Source organism: Lepisosteus platostomus, chromosome 3 (genome assembly GCF_059453375.1).
Source record: "Lepisosteus platostomus isolate fLepPlt1 chromosome 3, fLepPlt1.hap1, whole genome shotgun sequence".
Lineage (NCBI taxonomy): Eukaryota > Metazoa > Chordata > Actinopteri > Semionotiformes > Lepisosteidae > Lepisosteus > Lepisosteus platostomus.
The window spans coordinates 77976065-77997247 of record NC_142613.1 but is presented as its reverse complement, the minus strand read 5'-3'; the positions used below and the strand labels follow the sequence as shown (position 1 = coordinate 77997247).

General features: G+C 39.5%; 2 protein-coding genes across 4 annotated transcripts in view; both read left to right on the top strand.

Moving 5' to 3' along the window:
• The first annotated feature begins 4738 nt into the window (after positions 1 to 4738).
• Positions 4739 to 8926, top strand: hey2 (hes-related family bHLH transcription factor with YRPW motif 2). Its single transcript, XM_088626934.1, has 5 exons — positions 4739 to 5521; positions 6010 to 6088; positions 6182 to 6265; positions 6599 to 6680; positions 7156 to 8926. The coding sequence occupies exons 1-5, from the start codon at positions 5439 to 5441 to the stop codon at positions 7833 to 7835; spliced, it is 1008 nt and encodes a 335-aa protein (XP_088483060.1). The 5' UTR covers positions 4739 to 5438; the 3' UTR covers positions 7836 to 8926.
• Positions 8927 to 12832: 3906 nt separating this feature from the next.
• Positions 12833 to 21183, top strand: part of pex7 (peroxisomal biogenesis factor 7) — a 28702-nt gene continuing 20351 nt past the window's right edge. For all 3 annotated transcript variants that reach the window (XM_088626933.1, XM_088626931.1, XM_088626932.1), the window contains exons 1-5: positions 12833 to 13158; positions 13653 to 13710; positions 14378 to 14528; positions 15465 to 15542; positions 16635 to 16743. In XM_088626933.1, coding sequence (XP_088483059.1) covers positions 13041 to 13158; positions 13653 to 13710; positions 14378 to 14528; positions 15465 to 15542; positions 16635 to 16743 — 514 coding nt within the window. In that variant the 5' untranslated portion in view covers positions 12833 to 13040. The remainder of the gene's footprint in view (positions 13159 to 13652; positions 13711 to 14377; positions 14529 to 15464; positions 15543 to 16634; positions 16744 to 21183) is intronic.

Genomic DNA, 21183 nt, shown 5'->3' with positions numbered 1-21183 from the left:
TTAAATAAAATATCAATATTAAATAGGCTCGTCCTTTTCGAGTGCATTTCAAAGAAAAAATATTATTAACTGATAATAAAAATAGCAGAGTTTTATTCTAAATGATTCCGCAGAATCGTGTATTATAAAACCGCGAACTATCCAACAATTTTAATAAACATTACGCTTTTAAAAAAGCAGGCTGTTTTTCACTTGCCAGATATAGCCCAGCACAATGCCTCCTGAACATTTAACACACAATCGCCTCTGTTCACCAACGCGACAGGTCGAAGACCCGTTTAAATAATGTTTGCGGAAAAGTTTATTTTTTTAGATTTTTCCTAAAAAAAAGAACAATACGGTACAGGAAAGTTCGGGGTTGGGAATGGACAGTCGGGCAGTGTTAATTTGTCAGATTTTATGTGTGTATTAAAACAGATGTTTCGGCCCAGAACAAGGTCATGAAAGACTAAAAGTTCAGACAAACCACAAACCATGGATGATACGGGCACCGATATGACATGCACATAGAAAGGAAACATCAACCAATCGAGTGCACAAGATTGAAGCGCGGGTGAAATTTGTTGCAAGGTAAATTCTGTTTTTCACCGAATTGTTCGTACAATAATACTTCGATGTTTCATTGTACTTGTAAACCCTAACAGGTTTAAGGAATCAGAAACAAAACCCACTACCTTTAATGAAATAATGTAGTTACTCGTTTAGTTTATGTAAGTCATGCCAAAAAAGTCATCTACTGTATTCTCAAATTATGTACGCGGGTCACCTGTAACTAAAAATAAGAAATTATTAATGATAAATTAATTTATATAAACATAAATATAAAGAATAATCAAATGATAGATCCTGCAACTTCAACTCATTTTTTAGTTGGGAGTGTTTAAATTCAGTTGTAAGCTGTTAGGGTCAGTCTATTTCTGCAGTTATTTTTGTGTACAAATATGGAAGGGTTTCAGGAGAGAAAGAAAAAGAGATGCCTATGAATGTCTCCCGCATGCAAAAGAAACAAGATCTCCAGACGTTTTGAAATGAACTTTCTATTCTGCCATCATCGCCTCCTGGAAATAATTTTTAAGAAGTTAACTGCTCGGTGTTTACGTTTCTGACTGCACTGATGAAAGGTGTTTCACTAAAAGACTCAACAGATTATTTTAACATATTAAAATCTGTGCACAAAACGCGTTCTTGGTCATTCTTTTACTTATCACGCTATATGTATCCTCCTCTATTTGAATAAAAACCGAAACTCTTCGTACAGTATCTCATTTATACCTGGCTGTAGTCCTTCTACATGCTGTATACAGGTATATACCATTTACACATACAGTACACGTACTACAGTTTTCAACATTTTGGAGGTGGTGTGACAGGCAATGAGAGGGATGTACAGTAGGAACAAAAGAGGAAGAAAAAATCCATACTTAACCAAACACTTGAGTGCACAACTCAGGTAATCACAGCTTCCAAAAAAAATACCTTTTGCCACTTCTGTCACTGTGACAGTGCCGGTAGTTGGTTCCCACACGAATCCTCACTCAGGGCATCTTAAACTAATATTTGCCTTTTATTTAGCAAAATAAGATATTGTGCAGCTACTATGTTAATTAAACGTGTTAGGTGAGAATATATTTATATATATTTCAATAATTAACTGAATTTGCGCACAAAAACTAAAATTATAATCACTGTTTCTCGAAAAGTATCATTATCACTTACTGTAGGTTACTCATTGTTATTTACTTGAAACAGGCTAAATGTGAAGTTCTGGTCAATGAAGAGGTGTAGATATGAACTCTAATTATATAAAAATAAAACAGAACATGTGCTAAATGTACTAGATGAAGGCTTTTGTTTTCGTCTGCTAGGCGAGCATGTTTAGAAAGGAAATAATGTGTTTGAAAATCAGGAGGGACTGCCTTTAGACCGCGTTCTGCACTAGTAGCCGGCAGCAGTGGCTAACGCCTCATTTCCCCGTTCAATTTATTCTGCTTTAGCTGTTGGCATAGACTGCAAGAACAAGTCCTTTGCATATAGAGCGTTTCATGAATCACTTCCTCTGCCGGGTCTATGAATTCAGTTGTATGCGAGTTAGTTTTCGGATTGTGAAGAACAGTGCCCTTTCGCCAGCTCCTGACCTCATTCTGTCGGTTATCAGAAACTATTCTTAACTGCTCTTAAATTCTGAAACACAGGAAAATGTTCGCAAAATAGGAGCGTGACTATCGTATCCTTTAATTAAAGTCACAGTGTACACAAAAAATCCTAAAAAGGCGTCTTTCCATATCGACTCCAAAAAGTGACTGTAAGTTATTATTATTATTATTATTATTATTATTATTATTATTATTATTATTATTATTATTATTATTATTATTAAATAGCTAATAGTTGTCACTTCCGACTGATAAATTCCCTGCCAAGGCCTAATCGAGTCCAAATTAACGATGGACTTCGCTAAACATAAAGTTAAATAGGTTGTACCTAATGTGAGTACCTATTAAGAGTTTTTTTTTACTTTCTGATAAAACAGAAATATCAAGTGAGATTTATGCTCCTTGTTTTCTGAAATTGTAAAAGCTTATAATTTTTTTTAAGCAAAAACAAAGAAAAACGATTTCAGTTAAACATGACTTCGAAATACTTGCTGACGATTACGTGGGGTTTAATAAAACGGATCCCATTGAAGCGAAAGCCTTTGGTACATCTCTCAAGAATTTCGAAGTATGGTTATGAAATTTACAACAATTATCGGTTGGATTAAATCTTTATGTAAAGCCTATTGATACTTTCAAAATATGTAATGCTGTTAGTTCTGGACTGTTTCTACTCATCACTTTCTTGATGTGGTTATTGTCTGTTATGATCAATAAATAATGTTACCCTAGTATCGTTTGAAAGTAACGGGCAGACCGTTTCAAATGATCAACTTAAAATAAAATAAAATACCGTTTAAAACCTTATGTTTTTACTTACTACTTTAAATTTATTAGTATCATATACTACTTTTCTGTTATTCCTGTAGTTTGTGACGTTTTTACAACCTAATTGAACTTGGACTTACATTTTATCTACCGTTGCTTCCAATTTATATATTATATATTAAGCAATCATATAAGATGAATGTCATAAAAACATTTTTGCAAATTCTGAATCGGCTGTCGAATAAGCAGAAAAACACAGAGGAGAACACGAACTCCGCTGCCTATCTGTGCAGCATGAGAGGTGAAATCCCTCCTCAGAGCAGCTCTCCCATTGTTAGGTGATTTTTTGACCTCCTGGGAAAACTGCGCTTGTTTTTCCCGGGTGTTGTGTGTGTGTGGGTTGCTACTGCTGTTTCCCGAAATGCTGCTGGTTCCATTTCAGAGGTCACACGAGGACTAATGAGGCGTGAAACCTCTCAGTACCTTTCTCACATTTACAGCTCCACGGGGTAACACGACAAGCGAGCCTGGAAAGCAAATAAACCTCGCATGCGTTCCTGGAGACCACGCGGGCTCTCTTAGAACTGACGTAAGGATTAACCTGCTAAGAGCAGACGTACACCAATGATGTATATACAAAGTCAGCAATGTATACAATTTAAACTTTATTTGTATTTATCGAATGGCATTCAGTTGCATTCAATTTCAGAATTCTGCAAATCTACAAATATCTTTCTAATATGTACTCAAGACACGTACGTAGTTTTATTTGATTTAATTAAAATATTGTGAGTGGGATTACTCTAAAGTCAGCTGCTGGTATTGTAGATAATTAGTTAGACTGTCCGGTAATATGCATCATCGCTATAATATATACGACACTCTTTCTAGAACCGACGTACAGTTCCCCGACGTACAGACCGTCTCCTCTGCGCTGTCACTGTAGCTGTACTGTACTGTAGCATACTGTAGCTCTTTCACGGCAGGGCTCTGCAGCAGTTGTGTGTAAATCACGCTTTTGGAAGGCACTGTGCAATCGCGGTAGTTTGATTTACAAGTATAACAATATACAAGTATTTTGTGCAGTAGGTGTCGCGTGCTCATTCACGTAGTATAGCACGTCTTCCAGGACAAAAACATTCTTCATTTGTAAAATTTCGACTATTGAACAATCGCAGATGCAACTAAACAGCGAGACCCTTAAGGATGCTTGGACTGTGCAATGCAGGACTTGTAATCCTGCACCTGTTTCTCTCGGGGGATGGGGAGGTTGAGGAGCGCATTCTGGATAATTGCTATTTTGTGACTCTTCTAGAGGACTTTAATGTTGACAACACTAAACACTACCATTGGTGGCTGCATTGCATTTTCTTGTGAGAAATCGCCGTCTTAGACACGCTTACTGCTTAGACACTGTGAGCAGTATAGTTTAAATGCAGGCATCCCCGAAAAAGTGTGGAAAAGTGTTGTGTTGTCAGAATGTGCACATGGAAAAAACTGCAAGAAACTGCATTAAGTAAATCCGATATAACACAGGTAGCATCTCACGGCCAGGGACTTGTTTTCCCCAGACACATTAAATTATTTCTGATTATTGTATAGAAACAAATGAAGAGAAACTTGTTCGCGTAAATCTAGATATAGAAAAGTCTGTTTTGCCTTAGCGGTGTCCATGAATAGCAGTGCGTGTTTCTTCTGACCTCTCCTTACCACGATTATACAATTCTGTGAACCAATCAGCTTGTACATTCCTCTGCCTTCCTCTTGAATAAAGTTACTAAAGAAGTATGTAACGCCTGCTCTTCGAGATAAAGCAGGGCACAACAGGTCAGCCCTAGCTGGAGTATAATCCCGAAACTTAATTATTTTACTTACTTTTTGTGAAAATCAAGGATGCTTCGTTTTTATATTTAAGTGTACAACAGTTGCCAGGGCTCACTAAACAACGGTTACTGTATGTTTTACTTAAAAGTACTTTTATTTTTCACGAAGTCGAGATGTTTCGACTGCTGTACTTCAAGAAAATCATGGGCAGAAGCTTTGGATATCAAATGATTTTCATTAAAATGTTTCACCACGTTGTTTAATTGTAAAACGTTTGTATTTTGAACGATATTGTGCGTAAAAAGTATCAAATCACGTAAAACTTTTTAAGTCTATTAAAACCCTGATACAAAAAATGCAATAAAGAACGACAAACGTGCTGTGGTCCTTTAGACCAACAAGTCTATGGAATCACCATTTTAAGAAAAGTTAAAGGAAAGATTTATTTGCACATCGCTGTGACAAAAACCGCTGGCTCTGCTGGTCCGGGGCGTGTTTTTCTGTGGCGTGGGTGTTCCTAGCGGGAGGTAGGCGGAGACGTTCCCTGGAGCCCAGATTAGGCTCTAATGTTGCGTGGGAAAGAAGTTCAGAGGGTTTCGCAAAGTAACCAGTGTAGTGTTTACCAGACTGCGGCAGACAGCTTTGCTCGAACATTTGAACCGCCTCGCAGACTTCAAGCGCTGCACTGCAACAATGAAGAGACCCTGTGAGGACACTACTTCTGACAGCGACATGGATGAAACTATTGATGTCGGGAGTGAAAACAATTTTTCTGGGTATGTAAAAGGCACTCTATTAATCTATCACAGACTCGCCAAAAGTGCGTATTTTCACAATTATTTGCGTATCCAAAAACACGCTGGGGCATCTTAAAAAAACGCACTTGTCAAGTGCGAAACCTTTCGGGACGCTCCATCGCACGCCTGTCATCTGAATTTTCATGAGGCGCTCAGCTTGTGGTGTTCGGTCCAACCTCATATTTCCCCTGGCCTCACTGCATCGCTCAGCAACATGAAAGACGCCGACTCGGCGAAAATCCGATAAATTCGTTAAAAGGGAAAGTGTACGAACAGCCATTCATTAAAATTCGTGAACATGGGATTTTTTTTTTTAGATCGTACAGTTTCTCATATCTCACAAAGCAGCCTTTTTATGCTTGAAGCAAAACGGCAATACTTTTTTTTGTGCTGTCTCTAAAATAAAATTACGGATTAAATGATTCTTGCGAAGTTCTGTAATTTATTTATCCCATCTGTTTCTGCAGACAGAGCGGCAGCCCGCTCATCAGATCCAGCTCCCCAACGACAACGTCCCAAGTCATGGCGAGGAAAAAAAGAAGAGGGGTCAGTATTATCGTTACTGACGCGGCTGCGTTAAAGAGAAAGTAAGAATTTTGCGAACTCAGCAAAGATGCCGATTTATTTTATATGTTACAGATCATCGAGAAGAGACGGAGGGATCGTATCAATAATAGCTTGTCGGAATTACGTCGATTAGTTCCCACAGCATTTGAAAAACAGGTAAGTTTTTGATACGCCTGTGGAACGTCTGCACGTTGATTAGACAGATGTGATACCCTGCAGAACACACCTTCAAGAAAAACAACACGACAGACTTTCGGTCACTGCGGTGACAGTCTTGACGTCGTTATTGTGGTTAATACTCAAAATGGGATGTGGTCTTTCTAATGCCTCTTTATTGTATATAATTTATATCTTGTCCGTACAGTAGATATTTGTCAAAGGCATTTCTATAGAATACCGATATTATTTGATGGACCAAGTGACACGACTAGTTGTAATAACCTCCACCCTTAAAGAGATAAAAAGTATTATTTTTATTTACTTCCTCAGGGATCTGCCAAACTAGAAAAAGCGGAAATATTACAGATGACAGTGGATCATCTGAAGATGCTCCAGGCAACAGGAGGTAAAGGTAAGAAGTTAATTGACTGCTTTTCTCTTGCTGCGGAGTGAAATTTGAGCAAACAGTCCTTTGACGAGATTAAAGGAGTGGAAATCAATGCTAATGGCAGGACTGAACTCGTGGGAAAGCGCTGTCGGGACAAAAGCAGCACTTGACCCTGGGCTTGTGTTTGCTTTCATAACTCTGTGGGAGTAGAGGAGGTTTCATTCACAGGCAGCCCGGTCGGGGAGTTGTTTGGGGTTTCTAGAGAGAGGGTGTAGAAACCGGTGCGCAAAGAAGACAAAACAAACACACGAACCCTGGGACATCAACTGGGCTCAGATAATACATTATATCAGGGTTCATACTTAGTAAACAGACTGCTCAGTTTGTGCTGTATACATGGCATCAGATGATTAGTTATTTTTCTGACCGCCAAAGTTATGCCCGTGATAGGAGTACAGCTCTCGGCATTAAGACTTTTTTGCCTCTTTCGCGAATGCAGGTTTTTTTGACGCCCACTCGCTGGCGATGGACTTCATGAGCATTGGGTTTAGAGAATGCCTGACTGAGGTGGCCAGGTACCTCAGCTCGGTGGAAGGTCTGGACACCGCCGACCCCCTCAGAGTCCGCCTCGTCTCCCACCTCAGCACCTGTGCCTCCCAGCGTGAAGCGGCCGCAATGACGTCCTCCATGGCCCACCACCACCACCCCCTGCACCCCCACCACTGGACGGCTGCCTTCCACCACCTCCCGGCGGCGCTCCTGCAGCAGAACGGACTTCCTTCCTCGGAAAGCGCCGGCGGCCGATTGTCGGAAGCGCCTCCGCACGGGTCTGCGCTGCTGACGGCCACGTTCTCCCACACGGACTCGGCGCTCAGGGCGCCGCCTGCTGGCAGCGTCGCGCCCTGCGTCCCCCCCCTCTCCACCTCCCTCCTGTCGCTCTCGGCCACCGTGCACGCCGCCGCGGCCGCCGCCGCCTCGGCCGCCGCGCAGACTTTCCCGCTGTCCTTCGCCGGGGGCTTCCCGGTCCTCACGCCGGGCGCGGCGGCCGCCTCCGTCGCCGTCCCCGCAGTCAGCCCGTCGCTCTCCGCCTCCCCCGCTTCGGCCTCGCAACAGAGCAGCTCCGGGGGCAGCACCGGCAAGCCTTACCGGCCTTGGGGGACCGAAGTGGGCGCGTTTTGACCTGCTCCGCGTTTAAAGATGCAGTACGCCTTGGTCTGAAGTTCTCATGAAGTCTTCCGCCCCTTCATTTTGCAGTTTTACACACGACCTGAAAGTTTAGCTGGCATTCTTTCAAAACGTTTTTCTTTAATGGACTCAACTTGCTGTTACTTTGTCCCCCACTATTTGGGGTGGGGAAAGAGCTACTAGTGTGGGAAACAGAGAAAAAAACACGGATCATGTTTACTCGACGCTCTACATTCTCAACAAGCAAAAATGTGACTAAGAGTTTATTTTATATCAGTTAGGCACATTGGATTAAAAAAACACTGAAAGCCTAATTTCTCGGCTAGAGAAACGGGTTACGTGTTGGTCTTTCATCTGGAAGAATGCGTGTGACCCATGAAATTTCGTCCTCTGGAATCGTCCTTCAACTCCGTGATCTTGGGCTTTTTAGAAGGTTAAATTGGTGCACATATCAGATTCAGTCGAAGTCAGATATAACCATTAAAAAAATTAAGTTGTAGTTGGATTCGCTTGTTTTGCTAAGGTTTAGGAATTAGGATAACCCCCTTTGAACGTTATATTACGCGTCTCACGTCCAGATGAACAACAGTAACGTTTTTATTTTGTGCGTTACTAAAGCACGAGTGCAGAAATCTGTGTTAACAAATTGAAGCACATATTTTGCTTTTTATAGAAGGTATGTGAGGTGATGTCAAACCAAAGGTTTTTTTTAAGATAATCATTTTCCACGTTCAAATAAACTGCAATGTTTCAATGCGTGAATTCAAGAAACAAACATTTGTAAATATGCAAATACAGATTAGAACCTAGATATTATAATTAAAAATAGAGAATTGCTTTTAATATGATGCACTTGATTTCTCTGCTGAGTGGAGAAGCCTTTGAAACCGTGCTGCAAGAATGTACATTATAAATAAAAACAAAAAATACCGAAAAAAAAGACTTTAAAAATAATTGGTCAAATGATACTACTGTTACTTTTTTGTTTTGCTTTGTTACTTAGTGTTACCTGTAAGTTGTAACCTTTTTTATTGCTATGCAAAACGCCTACCGATAACACTGATTAAAATATTTTTGAACATGGATGGATTTACACCGTCGTTTTTCATTTGACAGTTTTTTCAAGCCAACAATGTGGAACTGGAGCTGTGCATGAGTGCATCTTGGTTTTAAAATATTATGCTAATATGTAACATACATAGCAGCATGGGAATCTGCCGTACAATTCTAAGGAAATGTACACAAACATACAAAAAATGTTATTACCAGAATTCGCATTAATGTTTCTCAAAAATGTCTGGAAGAAAATATCAAGTTACAGTAGTACTGCAATTTACTACGCTCTCGATTAGCAGTAACGTTAAATTATGCAGAGATGCTGACGCGCTTTTGTCATGAAAGTCAAGACATTAAAGGATTAGAATATATTGTCTATTCCAGCTAAGAGAAGCTGCCCTTTCCAACAGTAATTTGTTCATTTATTTCCACTGGGATGCTTCAAAACAAAAACGCCATTTGCAGAAGATTTGCACTCACAGCTGAGCCGGCGGAGTTTATGTAAAGGAAAAACAAAAGTAACTGTTCAACATCCGCTATTCATGGTCCATCTAATACAATTTGTTTCAATCAGATAATGGTATTCTACATTATTCTACAGTATTTCTTTATGTCAAATATCATGTGTCTGATCTGGGGAGTGTTGCAACCAAATCAGGCACCAGGCAATATTCAATACTTCATTGATACTACACTGATAAATTCTGTCATAATCTATTGTTTTTCCTGTGCATGGATCTTTGCTTCTGGCTCAGGAATTTCCATCCAAAAGACTTCATCCAACAGGGAGAAAAGCAAGATCCTGACAAATACGGTGAAACCACAGATTTTGTGCTATGATAATAATATTTCAGTCTGCAAAAAGTCAGGCTGTTAAAAGGCTTCCTGGAAAGATGTAATGTTTTCGTCTGACCAAAACATACTGCGGGGCTCATAATGAAGGCAGCACATGAAAGCAAAACAACTCTGGTCACTCCTACCAAGATGGGCCTTTATGTGCTGCTAATCCACTCTCTTTATCCTCCGGTCTGTTAGAAAGATTTACATTAGTAAATCACTGTCAGACCATTAAATTCCTTAAGAGAAAAAGTATCAGCATTTCCAAGTGAATGGGGATTACGACACACAGTGCCTGCTGCCCACTGACAATCATGGGAACAGAGCGCAGTCATAAATCCACGGTTATCTGGTTTAGACTGCCTGGTTCTCACGCCGCAGTCGCTCCTTTGATGTGGCCGTCGTAAAACACGGACACATGATCAGCGGCTTCGGAAACATCAAGTAGTAAGACTTGCAGAACGGTCTTAAACTGAACGCAAAGCCTAACGGGTGTGTAGGAGAAACTTTTTTTATTAATTAAAATGCAGAAGACCCTGCCTAGTTCAACTCACTATATGAGTGAAAGTCCAGCTAGCAGTTCTTAGAACGTGCTTACTTTCTTTGAAAAAATTAATGGATTGTTCACAGGACAGTTTTTCTTTTCATTGTATCTTCCGAGCTATGCATTTTTTTCTGGAACAGATTACTGTAGTTCTCTGATGCTTTTTTTTTATTTTTCTTAAATTAAGCTTTTTTCCTAACGTCATGTGACAAAGTGTTGATTTTTTCTTAATTATAGTTCAGCTATGGAGTAGGACTACTGTTGTTTTTATAACTTGATTGTGTGATGATAAGTGTTACAGTACAGTTACCGTCTGCCTTTTCTCTTGTAGGTTTTCAAGACATTTCACAGGTCATTACAGCTGTGTTTAACAATAGTCGGGAAGTGAAACTCTGGACAATACCCTGCAGAACCCCATAGATATTGTATTGTAACACAATTCCAGTTCCACCGAAGAGCCATGTACTGACCCCCTGACAGCAATATATTAACAATATAGGACTGTCACATAATAAATAATCACCTGGAAAACCCTGACATGGTTTAAACACTAGGGTTTATTACACAAATTATCATTAAGAAATCTATACATTATTATAACAGTAGGTGTAAGGAATTCAAAATACAATGACAATCACATTTTTTTGTTTTTTTGAGTCAGTAGGACTGGAGGTGATGATGCATTCCAAGAGTTAGGTTTCAAACATGCTCTGGAAGAAAACACTGTTAAAACATCTAGACAATCTACTTAACAGCAATATGTTCTTGGAAGTTATTGGAGTTTTTTTTTTGTTAAAAAATGAAGAACGTTTGGGGAACATTTCACACTACTACTGCTAATAATAATATGAAAAAGATGGGAAAGAAGAACTAAATCATTTTATCACTAAATATATTAAAATCGTTTGTCTGGTTGAGTTATTTTTAATTAATCTAAAAGGTGTCTTTATGCTAGTTATTGTGAATTTAATTTACACTTAATTTTCATGTACAATATACTGGTCTGCATGGACATTTCTGACTGGATTTGTTTGCAAGAAATGGTGTAACCTAATTTTAACTCAGTTGTCACAACATACGCATTATATCTGTATAACAGAAGAAACAAGGAAAAATAATTCATGCCACAAATTCATGCCACAGTGAACTGAATCCATAGCACTGAGACTAGCACAGTACCCCAGTGCCAGGGAAACAACTATAATAGCTGACTTTTAAGTACAAATTGAGGCAGTTATAATGGGGACAGACCTCTGTGCCCAGAACTGGAATGCCCAGGAATCAAGTCCTCATGAAGAGAAGGTGAATAAGATCCATTCATCCATTTTCTAAACACTTCATCCAGTTCCAGGTCCAGGGGAGCAGGAGGAGTCTATCCCAGCAAGCAGCGGGTGCAAGGCAGGATGCACCCTGGATGGGATGCCAGGCCATCACAGGTGATGAACAGGTGATCACAGACAGGCACAGAAATACACAGACTCTCACCAGGGCCAATTTTCCCAGAATCCTATCAACATATCTGTACAGTATGTCCTTGGACCGTGGGAGGAAACCGAAGCACCCAGAAGAAACCCACAAAAACATGGGGTGAACATACAAACGCCAAGCAGATAGCACCCCAGGAAAGGATCCCAGGGCTCCAGCAATGCTTAACCCCTGCACCACAGTGCCACCTGTGAATAAGATCATCAGCAAAAATGTGAAATAAGCATAAGGAGTGCAACACTGCATAAAGTCTCTGATAAAAGAATTTAGGTACAGGGTCTGTTAAGGGGTGATAGTGATCCGATATTATTTTTTTCTTCTTTGTTATCACCCAGACAACAAATAGGCCTCCACCTGCCTGTTATATACTGGTATGGTAATTTAACAGTACTTTTAAAAAGTAATGAATAACCGAAAAGTTCAGGAATTATTATTTTATATCGGATTGTAACATTTCATTTGGATTGATATCTCGTTGGCCACATCATTATTTGCCAAAAGTATTTAATTAATACGGATTCCACACATTTATGAACACACCAATATACTGTATACTGTATGTGCAACATTGACGCACACGTACATATATGTGCAACAACAGTGACACCTGGTGATGACTGTTGTGATCATCACTTTGAAATTTATTTTGAAAATAATATGAAACATCATCGGTAGCGTTGAAATGATAAATCGCGTTATAAGAGCTCACTGTAATAATAGTTCACACAAAAAATGCCAATATTAAGATAAGTTACAAATCACAAAAGGACATAAGGTCATCTTGCTTATTTGGAAGGATTTTTATATCATAAACATGAATGTATTTTGTGCTTTGCAATCTAATTGATTTATCAAGTGTATTATAGCCCCGTGTTCAAGTTAACTCGGACAACCGGGCTGGTTAATTTAATGCTAAATTGCGAAAAGGTGAAGAGCTTCCTGGTACATGACCAATCACAGCGCAGCCACAAAAAACGACCAATCACAGCGCCCAAAAAAAAGAAAGACCAATCACAGTGCCCGAAAAGAGACCAATCACAGCACCAATTAGAGCTCTGCGCTCCGCAGAGGCTGCTGGGAGCAGGAAGTCGATTTCGACCATGAGACGCTATGAACTATTATGAGCCTGTAGTAAATAAGGTTATTTAGTTTGATTTAAATCCAGTTCGTGTCAGTTGAATTTGAGTACCTTATGTCGTTTGTATTGGAGATGCAAGCGGCTGTTATGTTTAAGACGTAGGCAAAGCGGGCGAGACTGGAACAAAACAGTAAGGTTAATGGCTGAAGTAACGAGGACGTTCCGGTCCCCAGCTCGACACGGTTATGCAGTAGAAGTGTCCCCGTATTTTCCCAACAGGCTGGCCTGTGCCACGTCTCAGTATTACGGAATAGCAGGTGACCCTTCATTCAGTCGTCGTGATCGTGGTTATCCTGCATGAAGTTCGCTTAACTGTGACCTGAAATGGTCAAAATGTACATTTCAAGCTTTTTTAAAATCACATTTTCATATTTATGTTAAAAAACAACTAACTCTTGTATAGTAATTGAAGTTTTTTTAACAGAAAAATATGGAGTTGATATTTTTTAACAACCATCAATTCATCAGCTACAAAGCGGATGAGTTTATTTTCATTTTAGTTTAAAGTACATGTAACTTTACTCAGATGTAAAAATAAATAATAAAGAAAATTATGATAGCATTTCTGAATCAGAAAGCTTGTTGTGTGTCCTAACCTCTGTATAGATCTGTTCACAGTACCATAAGTCCTTTAATATTGTAAACCAAAACCGAAAAGCACCCAGAAAAAAAGCATACTTTGTTTGTAATACTGCCCCCTCAACGAAAAGCAAATCTTCACAGCTTACTTTTTTGTTTTGTGTTTGTTCAGGTTGTGGAACACTGCTGGTTCTGGAGCAGAACGACATTGGTATTTCTCTCATAAAGAGGTACATAAAACTACTTGTTGCCAAGACTGATTTATTACTATCATTGTTTTTTACTGATTTCTTTATATATGTATATGAAACAAAGACAACACTATTCATAGATAATTTCAATATCATCCTCCACAATGCAAAAAAAACACTGTGTTCCTGTTGAGAAAATAGGGACACACATCTTTGTGAGCACATGCTGAAAACCATCTATTTTTTATTTTGAATAAAAGTCTTTGTGTTGATCATATTGGTTCTGTTCAAGAGAGACGTCCCAGAGGTGTGGGGTACAGGTTTCATGATGGAAAGCTTGTGGGTTCAAACCCCAGGTGGGGACAATGATGTTGTACCCTAAGGCTTTCACTTAGCTCGAGTGAAATGCGCATCTGTATTAATGAGCACAAATTTAAGTCCGAGTAGGGACCTGCGTTAGCATGCCTAGTCTGCAAAGGAACAGGTAATGGTTTTCTCCATGCTGAAAAGAGAAGAAAAGAAACACAAAGTTTTGGCTGTTGGAGCTTCAGGCTCCACTCCTGACAAAGGCTCCACAGCCAAGACGTTGTCATCCTTTTTTCTTTTCCTTTCAGCATGGAGAAAACCTTTACCTGTTCCTTTACATATCTAAGTCTCTGTGGGTGACAGAGTTGGACTGATAGGTATTATAACCCTTCTTGTTCAGTTTTGACTGGAACGATGGCCTTTTCGACGTCACCTGGAGTGAGAGCAACGAGCACCTGCTGGTGACGGGGAGTGGAGACGGGTCTCTCCAGATCTGGGACACAGCCAATCCCCTGGGGCCGCTGCAGGTGCTGAAGGAGCACGCGCAGGAGGTGACTGTTTTTACCTGGGCACAGGCGGCATTTCTGGAGTCTGTCCGGGCTTTTTCACAGACACGCTGGGTGGTTAATTGGCTTCTGTGAAAACTGGCCCTGCTGTGGGTGCTTGTGTCCGTGTCTGTGTGGGCCCTGCGATGGACTGGCGTCCAGTCCAGGGTGTATCCTGCCTGCCTTGCGCCTGTTGCTTGCTGGGACTCCCCAGTGACCCAGAATTGGATAAAGATAAAGATTGGAAAATGCATGGATGGACATGCCACATCATTGACTGACTGCTCTCACTGTTCTTATTATTATATTACAACTTGGTAGGTAATCATGTGGGTCAACTGGCATGGTCTTTGTAGGATAAAAAGCATCTATGTATTTTTATTTTCAATGTAGTCTTTGTAAATAATAATACCAAGCTGTAATACAATCAGATACATTTGTAATGATAAAAAAATGTGGTTCCATTTCTGTTGTCAAATTTATAGAATAGCTCTTGGCTTTTTTCTTTCTTTAGAGTATCTATTCAAAAGTTGCATTTGTTATTTTGAAGTCATTATGACTTATTGTTCTTATCATCAGTAAAAATAAAATGGTATGCATTTTAATTTTCTCAATCTCTTTCTAGGTTATAGGGCTTTTTTAAAATAGTTCTTACTGAAAGTTGGTCTCTGTAATGTTTTAAATAACGCTTATAGGTATTATTTTAACCCAAGCCTGTGGATATTCAAGCAGGGATCTGCGTCAGCATTCATAGGCTACAAAGAAACAAGTACAGGTTTATAACATGCTGAAAAGAGAAGAAAAGAAACGTAAAGTTTCGACCGTGAAGCCTTCTTCAGATGTCAAGGTCTTCTTCATTTGTTCTATGAAGCCTGTAGATATTCTCTTTGTTTGTTTTGTGAAGTTGAATGACTTAATGTATATGAATCCCTCTGTGTGCAGGTGTATAGCGTTGACTGGAGTTTAACCCGTGGTGAAACATTCATAGTTTCTGGTTCCTGGGACCACACTGCTAAAGTGGTAAGATGTCTCAAACAATCATATAGTGATGTGTACACATAGAAATAACTGAAAAAGCTTCTTCTGGCTTGTGGTATTGTTTTGAAATATCCTGGATTGATATGATTTTGTTATTTCTTCCATTTAGCTTTGATTACCTATGCAAAATTTTGCAAAAGAAATACCAGATTATCAGTATTTTCTAAACATGAAAACAATGATTCAGTTCTGCTTTACAAACAGAGAAATCATCCTCACTGTGTCGAACACAAACGTTAAGTAGATAGTCATTGCTGCAGATAGCACACTTGACACTTCATTACAATAAGCAGGCCTTGTGGAGTGAATACTGTTGCTTCCCTCTTATTATAGAAAAAAAATACATTAATAAATAGATGGGAATAGATATGTCTGACACACAGGAAGCCAGTCCTTGTGGCAGATGTCTGAACGGGGGCTGGGATAAACCAGACGCATTCCTAGTTCTGCAGGAATTGGAAGTGTACACGGCTGATGGCTGACTAAAACATTAAGTTTTCCTATACCTTTGCATCACTCCATCTACTCACTGATATTGAATGCCTGCCTCAGCCAAAAAAAAGTCAGAAAGAAAAGAACAGAGGATGTTCATTATAGCTACTTGCGTAAATTTGACACCCATCGCTTGACTTAGTGCTGCAAAAGCTACTAGGTGCCAATGCTAGTGTTTTCCCAGATGGATTGTTTGGCCTCTTGCCACTGAAAGAAATGCCATAAGACATATTGAACCTTTAGTGCATATCTTTTTTCATCCCACAGTCAAATCTATTCAATTCCATTCCTCTGCCATTTTGAATTATTCTGCCTTTTGTGAACTGGTGCTACTAATGGTCAAATGAATTGACCGGGTTGATCATGTCTGTTTAATCAGTAAGATTTTTTAATCATCTCAATTATCAGAGCATTTTGAGATAAACAAAGTTGGAAGAAATACTTAAAAGGAGATTATTTTAAGATCAAGGATTGCAATATATTGCAAAAGTGCAATAACTCTTTTATTATGCAGGAAAAAATAAAAACGTAAATGTGTCTGGGTGAAAATCGTTAAGTACTCCCCTGTTTCTGTTTCCTCAGTGGGACCCAGAAATTGCCAAGCCAGTTGGCACATTTCAAGGTCATGAAGGTGTTATTTATAGCACAGCGTGGTCTCCACACATTCCTGGCTGTTTTGCTTCAGCTTCTGGTGAGTCTACTGTCTTTACTAATATTCCGGGTTTTATGTTTAAAAGCACAGATTTCTGTTGATTTATAGCCTACATTTTCTACTCTTAGTAATCAATTAGCTCATGGTTAGATTAATGTGAGAGTTGAGCCCATTTTTAACTGGCTGAGCAGTTAATTATCCCAGAGTACCACAAGATGTCACTGCACACCTGCGATTTTAATGACCACATTGTTGGCATGAACGCTCCAGCCCTGGAGATCGGACTGCTCCAGAGCGCAGCCCTGAGCAGGATTTCAGTGCTGATCCACTGAATGCTTTGTACTGTGGTGAATTCCTTGCAGTCTGTGGCAACTGGCTGTAAAGTTTCAGAATGACACCTGTGGTGAATGCTACACCAGGCAATGTGCATATTTCTGGCTTCAGTTTTGTTCCTGGACGTACAGGAGGAGTTGCACTCACTCCTGGTTTTGTGGTATACATTGATGTGGAAGCCAGGGTTTTGTCACACTCAGAAGTGAAGTGTAACTGGTGTAACATATCCTGATCTATCCAGGAACCTGTCAGCCTTCTTGCTGCAGGCGATGGTAGGTGTTTCAACCGCATGGGCGCCACATGGGCGCCCATTGGCAGTCAAGGTCGTAATCATTTTGACTTTGGTGCTGACAAATGCCAAAAAAGCACTCATACTGCTTTAGAAAAGACAGTTTTCCGAACTCATACATCAGAAGGACTACAGAAACCAAAATTATCCTGCAGCTAGGATTATACCTACCCCCTTCTCTCAATGACAGACTACTTTTCGTCTAAATTTTCTCCATTCATTGGCGGTTTCATTTCACACCTCTCTACACCTATTCTGACTTCAGACCTCTTGATTGGCCTCTCTTTCTGTCCCCTGCTCCCCCTCTCGCTCCTCTTCTCTCCCAGCTTTTGTTCTCCCATGCTTTATCTACTGCTGGTGTTCCTCTCTCCTGAAGAAGCTTAAACATTTTCTTAGATGGGTCTGTTTGGGGTTATCAGTGAGCATTTCTGGCAGTGCCAGCACACAACACCTGACGTGATGGGTGACTCCTCTCTGTTTGATGATTTCATTGGGACAGCACAACTGCTGTCTCTGCACATGTCAGCCTGATACTAAGCAGTCAACAAGTGATTTATTCTTCATGTTTACATTTTGGACAGCATAGTTGTATGAAAAACATGCAATGTTAGCACCAGTAAAATTATTTTTTATAACTTACCTTTATATAAATAGTGCATTTATTGAACACCATCAGCTATTTTTGCATAACAAAAGACACCAAATAAACATATTATTTGTTTTCTCAGAAAGCAGTTCAAAATTTAAATAGTACGAATAACCATTCCATTACCCTATGAGTGGTAATATTTTTTTGCTTTTTGAGCCTCAATTTAATTAATAAGTAAGAAACATAAAAATGTATGTAGCCCAGTGAGAGTGCATTCAAGTTTTTCAAAGCAGTCTTGTGTATTTCCAAGAGACACTATGGTGCAGTGCAGAGAGCTTTCACTCTCCCCAAGTAAAAAGTGTCTTTGTCACATTACACGGTATATAAGAAATGTGTAAGCTATTCTTAGTCGAACATATTGATGTTCAAACTAGTAATAGTACCAATATATATTTATCTTTTGACTATTAATTATGCATAGCAGAATAAAGAGAGTGTTATTTGTAGGGAGGTTAAAATACTATGCACAGCTTCGAGAGAATGACATCACTCAAAAATCAAAATCCTTGAGACAGTGGACATTTTTATGTTTCAAGATTTTTAAAAAATCTCCAAACCACTTAATAAATGAGACAGTATTGCTAGCAAACAGGAGCAGTCGTTGGTGTTAATACAGTGCTCAGTAGTCTTTCAGTTAGATAGAACAAAAAGTTCATCTTGGTATAGTCCCTGTTCTAAATTTAGGCACTAATACAGAAAATCTGCATAAAACCAAGTCAACTGAGTACATAAATCATCTTATGTAAAAAGTTATGTTTATATATACGTATATATATTTTGCTTTTAACCAAAAGATACATAATTTTATGCTTCTTATTTGAAGCATGAATGGTGCTAATCAAGATATTGCATATCGTTTGGTTTGAAAACCTGAAATTGTCAAGTACTCCCTCCTTTCTTTGTCCAGTTTGTGAAAGTTAGTTGGATAGTCTCACAGGTGTACTTGACATAAACCCCAGAGGACCTGAAGAGAAATACTATCCTCCAGCAGTCACCAAATCATTCATCTCATTTTCACCACCAAGTGACAGCAGAAGAAATTAATATGCTAAGAGTTTATACCATTAGTTGTAACATTTATGGGCTCTATTTATGTCTCAGAGAAGATAAGTTGCTGGAGTAGTACTTGGAAGACAAAGATCACTTTGTTGATTTTACCTGCACAATCATCAGTTTTCTGATTTTACCTGAACAATCACAACTATGCTAACTTTACCTACACAGTCATCACTATGCTAACTTATTTGACGTGGGGAGCTGCATCAGCATGCGTAGGCTGCAAAGGAATAAGTAATAGGTTTATTCCACGCTGAAAAGAACAGAAAATAAAAAAATGTTTCGGCTGTGGAGCCTTCTTCAGGTGTGGGAGAGAGGAACACCGGCAGTAGATAAAGCAGGGGAGGACAAAAGCTGGGAGTGGCGAGAAGGAGGGAGCAGGAGAGGAGAAGAGTGGACACTCAGGGGGTGTGAAGTCGAGAGAGGTGAAGAGAGGTGTGAAGTCAAAACCTGCAAATGATGAGAGGATTAGAAAGAAACGAGTCTGTCGTTGAGAGAAGGGGGAAGGTGTGATCCTAGTTTCAGGATATTTCTGGTTTCTGATGTCTTTTGGAATAAACCTATTACGCTAACGCAGCTACCCACCTGAACTACTACAGTCATTGCTATGCTGACTTTACCTGCACAGTCATTAATCAATCTCTTGCATTTCAGTTCTGGGTTTTCCCGGAAAGCCTGGATATTATTTGGAACAGACTTTGCATCCCTGATGGAGACCTTTACTGCATGATATTTTATTAAAGCATTGATAGAGTGCCAGCGAATCAGCCCAAATTTCATCAGGAGCAGATATTGTAAAAGATGTAAAAGATTAAAAGTGCCATCAGGATAACTGTTGCTACACGGTGCGGTGGCTCTGTGACTCAGGATCTGCGGCTGTGGCTGGAAGGTTGCCGGTTCGTATCCCGCGGCCGACAGAGGAATCCTACTCCGTTGGGCCCCTGAGCAAGGCCCTTAACCCCAGCTGCTCCAGGGGCGCCGTATAAAAGGCTGACCCTGTGCTCTGACCCCAAGCTTCTGTCCCTGTCTGTGTGCCTCATGGAGCGCAAACTGGGTTCTGCGAAAAGACAAATTCCTAATACAAGATCACTTTATTAGCCATATACAATTTCTTGCATTAGGAATTTGTCTTTTTTCGCATGCCTCCAGCTTGCTGTCCATGAGACACCCAGGGAGAGAGAAGCTTGGGGTCAGAGCGCAGGGTCACGAACCGGAAACCTTCCAGCCACAGGCGCAGATCCTGAGCCACAGAGCCAGCGCTCCACCCGAGGAAATACAAGGACTTGTATATGGCCAATAAAGTGATCTTATTAACAGTAGATTTCACTATTCAGAAAAAATAAAAACTCAGTGAGTTCCTATACTTGAAAAGTGTAATCTGATACAGACAGTATCAGACATAAAAATGCAGACAACAAAGAAGAACTGAGCATCATTTTATGATGCCTTCATAAAAACTGAAAACTATGTAAATATGTAACATAAATAACCATAAATTAAGCTCAAATTGATCCCAAGATATTGTCAAGAAAGTCATTTGTCTGTTAAGAATCTCAAACATTGACACTCTATACCTTTCAAAATGTTGATTCACTCAAGTCGTATTCTGGAATGTTTTTTAAACTTACATAACTTCATAAGTAAGTCTTTTCATAGTAATTGCAGAATGTGGTGTATTAAGTGTGTTTTGACTTCTTTAAATATTGTTTTGTACACCACTAACTTTTAGTAAGGCAGTTGAAAGACACACCTGAAGAAGGCTCCCCAGCTGAAACATTGTGTCTCTTTTCAACATGGAATAAAGCTTTACTTGTTCCTTTGAAAGATAATGCCTCATGCTCTGATGTTTCATGTTAGAGGCTACTGGTAATTAATAAATTATTGAGATCAGATATAAGAATGTATTCATTGCATTCAATGACTGATTGATTGACCCATTGATTACTGCAAAGAATGGGATTATAGTATCAGGAGAATATCATAAAGATGCCATTGACCCAAAGTATTTAAAGCTCCACACATTTATAGTTTTTCCTAAAAACAATATTTGCTTTAAAAGAAAATCATTGCAATTTAGAGAGTGGATTACTCACAATCTTTTTATGTGCCTGTCCGTTATTTCTGTAATGAAATGCATTTGCGTTAGTCTGTA

Coding starts and splice junctions, on each gene's coding strand:
- hey2 (XM_088626934.1), top strand. CDS start 5,439: ATGAAGAGACCCTGTGAGGACACTACTTCTGACAGCGACATGGATGAA. Junction 5,522..6,009: donor AGTGAAAACAATTTTTCTGG/GTATGTAAAAGG, acceptor CTGTTTCTGCAG/ACAGAGCGGCAGCCCGCTCA. Junction 6,681..7,155: donor CCAGGCAACAGGAGGTAAAG/GTAAGAAGTTAA, acceptor TCGCGAATGCAG/GTTTTTTTGACGCCCACTCG.